This window comes from Ictalurus furcatus, chromosome 11, assembly GCF_023375685.1.
Source record: "Ictalurus furcatus strain D&B chromosome 11, Billie_1.0, whole genome shotgun sequence".
NCBI lineage: Eukaryota > Metazoa > Chordata > Actinopteri > Siluriformes > Ictaluridae > Ictalurus > Ictalurus furcatus.
Window position 1 is genome coordinate 7,719,602 of NC_071265.1, and position 11,988 is coordinate 7,731,589.

The window sequence follows — 11,988 nt, forward strand, 5'->3', positions numbered from 1 at the left end:
CCCCTGCGGATGAGATAAAAGGCTCGGCAGGTTTCCACGGCGTAAGCGTTCCCCTCTGTGTGAAGAAGAAACATTCCCAGCCCGTCTCCCTCCTCCTTCGTCTCTCTCGGCACGGTGCTGCGTCATCCGCTTCGCTCTGCTCACACCTTTCTCATATAGCAGCGCACACGCCTGCTCTTTGTTAACAGAACAAATCTCGCGGCTACCGGATGGAACTGGATATTTCTTTTTCCTCTTTTTTTTTTTTTCCATGAGCAAAACCTCCTTATTAATTTATTTTATTCCACTCTTCCTCCCTCACATAGCTCTGATATGGCCACGACAGCCTGGCAGCTGCTCTAGATTAAATCAACAACTGAGAGAGGGGGGGAAAAAAAACAGAGAGGTGCATTTTAGTCAGCTAGAGTAGGGATAGAAGAAGCTTAAATCTCCCGAAATGTCAAACAGCTTGGCGAGTCCATAAAACTCTCAGGTTTTAGCAGATTAGAGGGCTGCTTATTGACCGGCTTTATCCCTGAAATGCAGCTAAGGTGCTCGAAGAGTCAGGCGGACACCCGAGACCGCTGCAGATCCCCGTTAAACACGCGCCGAGGTGAAGGACTCCATGCAAGCCTCGAGCTTCTTTTAGTTTGACCTGAAATCCTAGCTATTTTCAGACCGTGACTCGTTTCTCAGGTAAAATTAGACACGACCAGTCAGATCTGGCATTTAGTAGCGTATTCGTTCCTAGCATGTAACATTAGGATATGGATATATTCGGCAGCTTATGGCTTAATGGCTCGTGTCTGAAAATCCTTTTACACTTAAAGTTCGTGGCTGTATAGACTTTCCAGGCACATTAAAATCATCATACTAATGCACTCCGAGTGGAGCGGTGTGTGAGAGAAGTCCATCGTTAATACAAAATCCATCCGGCCTTGTGTCCATGCTCTGATTCCTCAAACGATCTGAAGCTTGCACTGTCTAATGTCCACTGTACTCTAAAATAGGGCGGCATATCTGCATCGTGCCAAAAATACACAGGGCCACAAGCCCCTGACTGCAGACTGTATTAAAAAAAAAAAAAAAAAAAAAAAAAAAAAAAAAAGTTGATGATAAAGGATTAAAGTTTGCCCCTCACTGCTGCTGCTGAGGTAGGAGCGATAGCGTCTTTACCTCAGACGCCCACAGCAGGATAAATATAACCCCCTCCCTCCCGAGAGCACTGGATCTGAGGTCAGCTGAACAACTTCATGATCGAGACGACCAGAGAGAGCCCAGACAGGGACGAAAGACTACGAGTGAAAGAAGACGAGACCTCGATTTTGCAATCTTTGGGCTGTTTTTGAACCTTATGTTCGGTCAAGGTCAAAATGTTTTTACCAAAAGAAGAACAAGGTCTGATCACTATATTGCTAATAGCTGAAAGAAGATACAATAATACTACTGTTGTTGTTTTTAAATACTTTTTTTTTTTTTTTTTTTAACATAAGGGTTAATACATCAAACTGTGTGTGTGTGTGTGTGAGGGAGAGAGAGAAAGTGTAAGAAAATGTCAGTTAATGAGCAGAAGTCTAAATTTTAGGAAAAGTACAATATTCGGAGAGGTCTTCACTTTCAGACACCAGCATCAGTCCGCACGGTCACCGGCCTTCGTCCTCCTCCAGAACACACACGCGCGCACGCACTCATTCCCAAGAGGAGAAAGCAGCTTACCTGTAACCCTTACCTGTACCTATTCCTTTGTTTGTGAAGTTTTCAGGGGTGTCATACATGCCTCTAATCTGACCACGCTCACTTCTCCCCTCCCTCTGTCTCCTTGTCGCTATCCAGGGAAGAGGTGAACGATAAACTGCGAGACATGCCAGACGGGACCTTCCTGGTACGGGACGCCTCGACTAAAATGCAGGGAGATTACACGCTAACTTTAAGGTGAGCACTGTTTTAAGAGTTTAAGCTCTAGGTTGTGGTGTTCTCGTTTGAATTCGTCGTCTAATTCAAGTCGATTCGTCCCTTTAGGAAAGGCGGCAACAATAAGCTAATAAAGATCTACCATCGTGATGGCAAGTACGGTTTCTCGGACCCGCTTACCTTCAGTTCGGTGGTGGAGCTCATCAGTCACTACAGACACGAGTCTCTGGCTCAGTACAACACGAAACTGGACGTCAAGCTCATGTACCCCATCTCCCGCTACCAGCAGGTACAAGCACTGCACACCTCTCTCACTTCGCCCTCCTTTCAGCCTGCCTGCCTGTCTCACAATGCTGTTTGCACCCCATCCCCCCCGATCTGAGACTCTGGTCAGTGAACGCTGCAGGTTGTTGCTTGTGAAAGTGCCAAAGCAGCAGGACGTTCACGGCATGAAATATTACCGTGCTTATTTGCCACTGCAGCGCACTCCATAAATAATTGCACACACTCATGATGTCGAAAGGCCATCCAGGCATTTATTCCTCGAACACACACACCCCCCTTTCCCCCACATCGCCGTGTGTCTCTATTGCACTCACATGGGTGCATTATTTAGAAAGTACCACAAAAATGCACGTTAATTTTTGTTTTTTATTAATTATTCCTACAAGGAAAGAGATCTAGTCTGTGAGTAAATTTCATACGGTTTTATTTTCTTCAGTAACACGTCTTCCAACTACCTCTCTGTCTCTCAGGATCAGCTGGTAAAAGAAGACAACATTGATGCTGTGGGGAAGAAACTCCAGGAATATCACAATCAATATCAGGAAAAGAGCAAAGAGTATGACCGACTGTATGACGAGTACACAAAGACTTCGCAGGTATGCAAAATAAAGATCACAATAGCGTCAAACCGGTTCTTCTTAGTATATCCAGCCCCATTTTTTTAAACATAAAAGGCCGCACCACATGTGGTACTCTCAGCTTGGAGAAAATAACCAGTAGCCGCTTTTTTGCGCTTCTTTTGTTTTGAAAATGAAACATCAAGATAGCACTAGTGGTACATACCAATGGCTTACTTCCATATTCATTGTTCACATACTGTGCACTACATGCTCCTTTGGGACAGGGTTTAGCATGAGCGGACGGTACACGTCACGTGCTCTGTTCGTCAGAGCAGCGTTTCAGTGCTGAGAAGCCAATTTGTGTCAGTATGGAGTGCATTGATTTTCTTTTGCCTTCGATCGCAGGAGATCCAAATGAAGCGCACGGCAATAGAAGCCTTCAACGAGACCATCAAGATATTCGAAGAGCAATGTCACACTCAGGAGCGCTACAGCAAGGAATATATCGAGCGCTTCCGCAGAGAGGGCAACGACAAAGAAATCGAAAGGTACACACTCGTTTGGAATACTCATTGGTCTTCTGGTCCTAATTCCAGCAAAGGTCACTGGAAATCCCATATAGGCCAGAGCTACATGCGAATAGAACACTTTTTGCTTTTCTGCTAGGATAATGATGAACTACGCCAAGCTCAAATCGCGACTAGGGGAGATCCACGAAAGCAAAATCCGCCTGGAGCAGGACCTGAAGACACAAGCGCTGGACAACAGGGAGACAGACAAAAAGATGAATAGCTTAAAGCCAGATCTTATCCAGCTGAGGAAAATCCGAGATCAGTATCTTGTGTAAGTGGCTGTTTTCATTCCATGCAGAGCAGGGCGTGTTTTTTTGTGTGCATGTGTGTGAGTTTTTCCCTCGTCGGTCATTTCTGTCTTCCTTCCTCACAGCTGGCTCAATCACAAAGGCGTACGTCAGAAACGAATAAATGACTGGCTGGGCATCAAAAACGAGAACACAGACGAGTAAGTTCATAAGAAGAACTTTTTTTTCTCTCTCTCCCCCCCTGCCCCCCTTTCCTTTTATTTTTACATTTCTCTTGAGTCATTGTTAGAGCTGACTGCGAATTCACTTCACCAGCCTTTTCTGCAGCTTGCTCGCTAAATAGAAACAAGACGTCCTGCGTCGTCCGTGTCGGTTATTTACTGCTAGAAAACTGTAACTCCTGTCAGTCTCTTACCATGTTCTGCCTTTTTTTTGGGGGTGGTCCAGTACTTACTTTGTGAGCGAAGAGGACGAGAACCTGCCACACTACGATGAGAAGAGTTGGTTCGTTGGGGACCTGAACCGCACACAGGCTGAGGATCTTCTGCTGGGCAAGCCAGACGGAGCCTTCCTCATCCGCGAGAGCAGCAAGAAGGGCTGTTACGCCTGCTCTGTAGTGTGAGTAGAATTCGCATTTCTAAGTTTATGAGCTACTGAACAACAGTCTAGTAACATTGACAGGCCAAAGCCAGTCAGGTTGATCAATTTGATTGACATATCATTAGTGGTGGGAAAATGATGGAGGGAAAAAAAATCATCATCATCATCTGAGCAGTGAGTGTGATTTCATCAAATACAGCATGTTCCTGAGTCAACATCCAAGAACATGTCGCTCTTAAAACCACATTCCTTTAAAAACCAGGCACAACTGCATGATGTCATCAGTGTGCGCCGATCAGCGATCCAGCTTTTTCAGACAGGAAAGTTTATCATGTAGCTCTAGGGTTGTCACGGTACCAAAATCTCAGTAGAATGGTACCGATACCAATCAGGAAGCTGACTGAGGTGTTTAATAGAGTAGAAGGTACACACAGCAGTGATGAGTCATTTAAACAAGAAAAATAATTTAACAAGGAACACTATGATGCTAATAAAATTGGAGTAAAATGAGCAGTGTTTTGTTTGAGGGAACAAGAAGTTCTGCCTCTAATATCTGCATCAGATCACGGTCCAGCCTTTTATATCTGACTAATGATGTATACAATGACTAAACTGGCCTTGTCTTTTTAATGACCTGAACTTATCTCTGTTCCATCTCTTTCTTCTTTATGCAGTGTGGACGGAGAAGTGAAGCACTGTGTGATCTACAGCACGCCGCGCGGTTACGGCTTCGCTGAGCCATACAACCTGTACAGCACTCTGAAAGACCTTGTTCTGCACTATCACCAGACCTCGCTGGTCCAGCACAACGACTCGCTCAACGTGCGCCTGGCCTACCCCGTCTACGCACAGATGCCCTCAGGCCCACGCAGATGAGGCCCCGCCCACTCCAACACACATACATACACACACACACACACACACACACGTCCCTACAAACAAAACAAAATCCAACACGACAAACACTTGCTGCAGCACACACACACACACACACACACACACACGTCAGCCACCTTCGGAGTTCTATATTTTTACTAGAACAATTTGGAGGGCATTCTTTCTAAAGACTGCTTGATTTGCACAAGGAAGTTTTAAATGTTTGTGAATGTGAAAAAAAAGACAGAAGGAAGCAGAAGAGGCGAGTTTCAGGTGACCCACGCTGCTACCTAAACTCCAGCTGGGACTTTTTACATGCTTCTTGATTTAAAGCTTTTTTTTTCTTTCTTTCTTTCTTTTTTTCATAGTCATTCATTTGTTCATTTTTATCCCTTTCTCCCATCCTCCTTTACTAAGTGCAAGGCAGGAAAATATATGTTTGGTTCTTCTCTCTTTCTCTCTCTTTCCCTCTCTCTCTCTCATTGTGTGTATGCTGAAAAGGCAAATGTATGTAGCAAACAGACGCCTGACACTTTCCAGAGTGTTGCTCACAGTAACTGCTGCTGAACAAGGGATTGTGGGAGGGAATGGAACAGGACAGGGGGGGTAGGGTGGGCTGGGGGACAAGCTGAGAGGGCACAAGTGAAAATATGTCTTAGTCTTAAACAAAACAAGCTTGCTTTTATATGTTAAGAGGGGAGCTGTTTGATTTTTTGTTTTGTTTGCTTTTCTTGCTGGATCTGATCTGTTGGTTTTTTTTTTTGTTTGTTTTTTTAAAAACCTTTCTGAGCAGTTATGGTGTTACAGTCCAGTGCAGAGACCAAAGTTAGCATAGGGAGGAAGTTCCTTTATGATTTTTTTTCTTTTCTTTGTTCTGTTAATTTGCTTAATGAGAACGAGATGAAAGTGTTATTTCACCCTAAAACCTAAGACTCGGTAACTAAAGCTCCAGACAGAAATAAAGATTATAGTTTTCTTGACTGGATTTTTTTTTTCTTCTTCTTTTAATAAAACTGTCGTTGACTGACTTTTTTTTTTTATACGTGACTCGTAGAATCATAAACAATGATGAGAATTTGATTAAAAATCAAGCCAGTCAAGGAAATCACAGTCAGCTGCAGCTCTAGTTATTAAGTCCAAATGGGTTTTAGAGAAATGTCGCTTCTGCTAATGCTTGTGCTAATAAAACTGCAAACCACACATGAAATAGAGTTCGGGCCTGGGTCCTACGCCGAAACGCCAAGTTTTCCTACCAAAATGGATGTGAAGCACTTACTTGACGTGATAAAATCCTGCAGTGGCATGATTTTTACACCAAATTAAAACAGAAAAAGAAAGACAAAAGCAGCAAGAAACACTATTTGATGTGTGGTTGTTTAAAATAATACTGAATCTCTGTTGATTGTTCAAAACAAAACGACTTGTTTATCTGTTCAGCTCTGATTGATTCGGCGTACGAGAAGCAGTGGGTCAGCGATGAGAAAGACTTGCTTAAGGTGGTGAAAAATACACAAACTTGAGAGTGCAATCCAACACGTGTCTTGCTAACATGGAGGTCTGACAAAATGAGCTCTGAGCGATAATCACGTGCAACACGACCCCTTTTGGAGAAAAAAAAAAAGCTTCTTTTTCTACCTGGTGCTTCTTATAACGAGTGAATGATTTCGTTGTCGAAAAGATAAATGGGCAACATTCGAACGTTTGGCTACTTGTTCGTGTTCACATCGCACAATAAAACCTTTTCAGAAATCACATCACAGCGAAATGCACAATATTCTCTGATTTATACTGGCCACATCATCTCTCATTCGCACTGGACTCGTGTCTTTCCCTGCTGGCCGTTCCAGTTATCGTGGGTTTTTTTTTTTTTTTTGGTCCACGCTCCTCCTTTAAAGCTAGATCAGCCTGATTTACTGGCGCTCGATTGCTTTTTGATGTCAGTTCTCACACACGGCATGGGCAGCTGAAGGAGCGTAACGTGCTTATTCCTCCTTTCTAAACTCTATGCATTACGTCCACCTCTGTGTCACACTCGCTCCTCTATATTGTACTCCGCACCAGAGAGGTTGTGAAATGTTATTCACAAGTTTACGTACAACAAAAAAAAAAAGGTCAAATGCACAGTCAGTATTCCTGTCCCCTCTGTTATATCAGGAGTTAGTGGTCATTCTAAGTGTCTGAACCTGGACGGCGAGGACGGGTCAGGTTGAGCAGAGCTGACGGGACAGCAAGGCCGGCCACGGTTTATCTGTGTCCTCGTCTTACACCGCCAGCCGATCGCCGCGCCGTCGAGCGCGTATGCGTGTGCTTTATCTGTCTTCCCTCTTCACGCCCCCGAGTGTACGGCTTCGAGATAAAAACCACATTCAGGCCCCAAGTCCTTGATAGAAGCCACATGTGCTCACAGCTTGTGACTTGAAGCTGGCCAGACAGTGAAGGATTCCTTTCCCTCTGTCCTCTACATTGCAGCCCTTCCTCTGCCTCGCACCATGGCAACTAGCTTAAGACCAATAGAGCTCCTTGTGACTGTGTCACGGCTCTCGCTAGGCTGTAATTGCTGAGGAAAGAGCAGCTTCCTAGTGCACGCTGGGAAATTTGGAGAATGACCAACGTCTCCACACGAACATCTCCAGACATCCACTTTTCAAACCCCTTCCCAACAAATACTTGATTTCCTCTTCTGCACTATGACCCCCCTACGCATCGTGGCGACCCTGTTCACGTGCAAACGGGGTTCGCTTATTTTTTCGACTGTCTGTCAAACTTTTATAGATCAAAGATTCTATTTAGCGTCTCTCTCTATTATTTTTTTTGTTGTTGTTTTCCTCTTTTTCAAAGATGCAGATTGTCTAACCTGGGCCGCTGACAGGTCCGCTCTCTATTACTTGAACTATTGCATTGCTCACTGTTGAATGTCTTTATATTGCATATATACAAATATATTAAAGAAGAGGAAATCCCTTTTACGACAGCCGAGTTCGGAATATATGTAAACGCATTTATTCACAGACACGACTTCAAGTGTTTGGTTGTTTCTTAAAGGGGTTTGCTTTAATTGAAATACGACTGTTTATTGGATTCTGCTGTCCAATATTGCACACATCATATTGAAGAGACTTTATAGAACAACATTACAAGGCTGGCGACAGAGTGGGGGTTTTTCTGTGTGTGTGTCATACGACTCATCATGTTCGTACGTTTATTGAACAGTTGTTAAGGCTGAGTTGTAAACTTTTCTTTTTTTTATTCCTGGCATTGAGACCAAAAATTTGAGTTTGGTTTGTTTTCTTCTAGTGTTGCTTTTGAGCGAATGCGTAGTGGGTTTTTTTTCTCTCCCCCAAGTGTTTTTTTTTTTTTTTTTTGGTCTTGCTTCAATGAAAACTCAAGGTGATAGATATACTGGTGGGTTCTATTTTTATTTGTCTTATAAAAAGGATAACAAACTATTGTGAGTATGATTATTAATGGGGTTTGTCAATTCAGACTGTTGAAGAATCTGACAGTTTCAATAAAGGGGCAAAATCTTTCCATTCAGAAACTATTTTACACCTAAACCAGTTTAAGAATAAACCTGAGGTTCATCTTTTTCAATTTTATGAAGTGCTTGAATAGTGTAGTGTGCCATCAGTGTTTTCATTTCGACCGACATCTCGATGACACGCATCGCACCACCGAAATCCTGTTTGTCGCTCTTTTTCTCACATTCAGAAAAAGTTGAGCCTAGCTGGAAACCTGGATTTTCTCTCCTTTGGACACTTGTACAGAGAGAAAAGCAAGTATCTAGTGTATCTAGCAATTTGTGGTTTGTCTTTAAAAAAAAAAAAAAAAAAAAAAAACAACAAACACACACAACGTGATCATCATTCTCTGCAGGGCAGAAACGCGGTGGGGTTCGTTGGCACTCTTTGTTCACACACTCCACAAAGCATGCAATATTTCATTTTTCTTTCCTAAAGGTTTCAGGGACAAAAACAAGCATTGCATATGGGGGTTCGTATGAAGGACATGTTTACCAGAGGGGGGAAAAAATGCCTGTGCATTTTTTAAATTTTATTTATTTTTATTTTTTTTTAAAAAAAACATGTGGGACAGGGATGTGGGGGTTGGGGTGGGGGACGAAACTAAACAGATTTAAAGAAAAACAGATTAACAGTGCATTACTTCAAAAGCTCAAAGGGTTTGGGCATGAACCAAAACCTCTCCACTCACCTCGAACTGTCCGAGTTGTGATTAGATCATCAGGCTTCGGTTATTTCAAGACTGTTAACGCCACAGTGTACGATTCTCTTGCCCTCTTGTGCAGTTCTGCAAAGTTTTATTTGCAGTCGGGTTTGAATATGTTGTGATTCTCATTGGGAGTCTTTTATGTTCTTACCACTACTGTCACATCATGACACCCAGCACAGCGTAATGGAGTAAAGCTTCTTATATTTAAATAAAGGAAAAGGAAAAAAAAAAACGAGAAAAAAAATAACAATTTAAAAAGGAGAAGAAGAAAAAAAAAAAAAAAGCCCACTCTCCCTCCCACTTTGACATACGTACAAACCCAGCATGCTTCTTTGGTACTCTTGACTGTTGTTTTGTGTATAAAAGAAAAAGTTTAAAAAAAAAAAAAAAAAGAAAGATGTTGAAACAAGAACTGTTATTTGTCTGTTTATGGTGTAGTCAGATATACATTTTTGATATCGCTTATTAAAAACACTGCTTTTTCAGCTGAAATAAGTTTGAACCCTGTGTTTCAGTGGACAACGCAAATATGATATTGTTCCTAAATACTGAGAACGAGGGGCCGCGTCAGCAATATCAAACCTGCCACAGGTTTCAACTCCCCCCCCCCCCCCCCCCACTAATTTAATTTATCGATACGTCTCTGTATAACGACAGAATCTCCAGGAATCTACTAATACCTAGCTCTTGAAACGGCAACATTTTAACGAGTTGAATTTGAATACACATGCTTCGGTGAATATTTGCCTAACACCAGCAGATATTTCTAGACTCAGCTTGAGCAATAAGCCGTTGACCCTGAAATCAGCTAAATCACCGTATCCCACAATTCCAACACTAAAAATAACTAATAAGAAAAATCATTAAAAGCACGCACCGAACTCCACCAAATCTCTCCTGCACTACCTATACATGCATTTTTTTTAACCCTTCGCCTCAGTCATCTCGTTCTGTTCGTTATACCTGGAGAACGAGAGTAGAAAACGTCCTCTTTCTCAGTATTTGAATATCATCCTTGCTACAGGCTTATCGATACTCCTCAGTTGTTTTCCCACCATATTTTCTTGTATCTGTTACAATAGTTTGTATTGGTTGTAGACTCTCCATTTGTTATGAGATGAACTCATGTATATTCTCAATGGAACTCCACAATATTCATTTCTCTTGCGGAATAAAGAAAATATTTTGTCCAAGCTTGTGCGCTTTGGTCTGGGTTTTTCAGGAGCTTTCTTCTCCTCCGGCTATGGAAATACACTGACGTGGTCATTTAGTGGTCTGCTTGTTAGACATGCAACGCATGTTTCTGTGGAGAATTCACATTTGGCAGCTATATGAATGATTTAGTTTCCACACTGAAATAATCGCCTATAAAATCTATAAATCTGTGTGAACGCTGTGTGGACGATCAATCGTGAGAGAAATCAACTTTGAACATTTTCCTTTCATCTCGTCTCCTTATAACGTCTTAAAACATGGAGCACGTTGAAGACTATAACTAGAAGGTTAAAGAACTCGCTTTATTTCGACTGAGAACTGTTATACAGTCAGGTCCGTAAGTATTTGGACAGTGACGCAATTTTTGTTCTCCCCCCCTCTGTACACTAACAGGGTGGATTTGAAATGAAGCAATCAAGATGTGATTGAAGTCTAGACTTTCAGCTTTAATTCAAGTGGTTTAACAAACCATTGCATTTACCGTTTTGTTTTGTTTTTTGTTTTTTTTAAACAGAGTCCATCCATTTTCACAGGCTCAAAAGTAATTGGACAACCTAATAGTTATACATATTAGGATTATTCCTAATTCTTGGATGCAAATCTTTTGCTATGAATGACTACATGAAGTCTGGAACCCATGGACATCACCAAATACTGAGTTTCCTCCCTTGAGGAGCTTTGCCAGGTGAGATGTTGTAAAGGGGTGAAAGAATTCTGCCATCATCCACTTTAGTTTTCTTCCGTGGTCTTCCAGGCCTTTTGGTGTTGCTGAGCTTGCCAGTGCATTCCTTCTTTTTAACAATGTTTTTTTCAGCTTAATGATGGCCTCCTTCACTTGGATCGACACCACTTTGGACTGCATATTGAGAGTTCCCATGAAAAGCTGCCAAATGCCAATTCAACACTTGGAAACAACTACAGATTTTTTCTCTCCTTAATTTGTCATGAAATAACGAGGAAACAGGCCACACCTGGCCACGAAACGGCTCATCAGTCAATTGTCCAATTACTTTAGAGCCTGTGAAAATGCCTGCAAAAAATAACACCCTTGAATTAAAGCTGAAAGTCTGCACTTCAATCACATCCTCACTGCTTCATTTTTAATCCAGTGTGATGGTGTACAGAGGCAAAAATATGAAAATTGTGTCACTGTCCAAATACTTATGGACCTGACTGTATGTGAATATGTGTTTAAAGAATATGCATTTTAATGCAGTGCTAGGGTTGTGTTTTTTAAAAATAAAAAAAATTTAAAAAAAAAAAGCTATACCTGACTGGTTAAAATTTCTAACACATAGCTGGTTGATTCTTTAAATTACATACAGTACCCTCCACTAATATTGGCACCCGTGGTAAATATGAGCAAAGAAGGCTGTGAAAAATTGTTTTTATTGTTTAACCTTTTTATCTTTTGTTAAAAAAAAATCACAAAAATACTATGTTCTCCTGGATATCAAACAAATGCAAAACACACAGGTTTATCACAAAAAAAATAGTTTGTTAAATAGAGGTGAG

At 41.8% G+C, this 11,988-nt stretch overlaps 1 protein-coding gene across 4 annotated transcripts in view; it reads left to right on the top strand.

Annotated features, from left to right (window-relative positions):
* The window catches only part of pik3r3b (phosphoinositide-3-kinase, regulatory subunit 3b (gamma)), a 214,830-nt gene extending 205,956 nt beyond the window's left edge, over positions 1–8,874 (top strand). For all 4 annotated transcript variants that reach the window (XM_053635982.1, XM_053635983.1, XM_053635984.1 and 1 more), the window contains 8 exons: positions 1,813–1,911; positions 1,999–2,179; positions 2,646–2,771; positions 3,141–3,283; positions 3,402–3,578; positions 3,681–3,755; positions 4,003–4,173; positions 4,830–8,874. In XM_053635982.1, the coding sequence (XP_053491957.1) occupies positions 1,813–1,911; positions 1,999–2,179; positions 2,646–2,771; positions 3,141–3,283; positions 3,402–3,578; positions 3,681–3,755; positions 4,003–4,173; positions 4,830–5,031 (1,174 nt within the window). In that variant the 3' untranslated portion in view covers positions 5,032–8,874. The remainder of the gene's footprint in view (positions 1–1,812; positions 1,912–1,998; positions 2,180–2,645; positions 2,772–3,140; positions 3,284–3,401; positions 3,579–3,680; positions 3,756–4,002; positions 4,174–4,829) is intronic.
* The last annotated feature ends 3,114 nt before the right edge of the window (positions 8,875–11,988 follow it).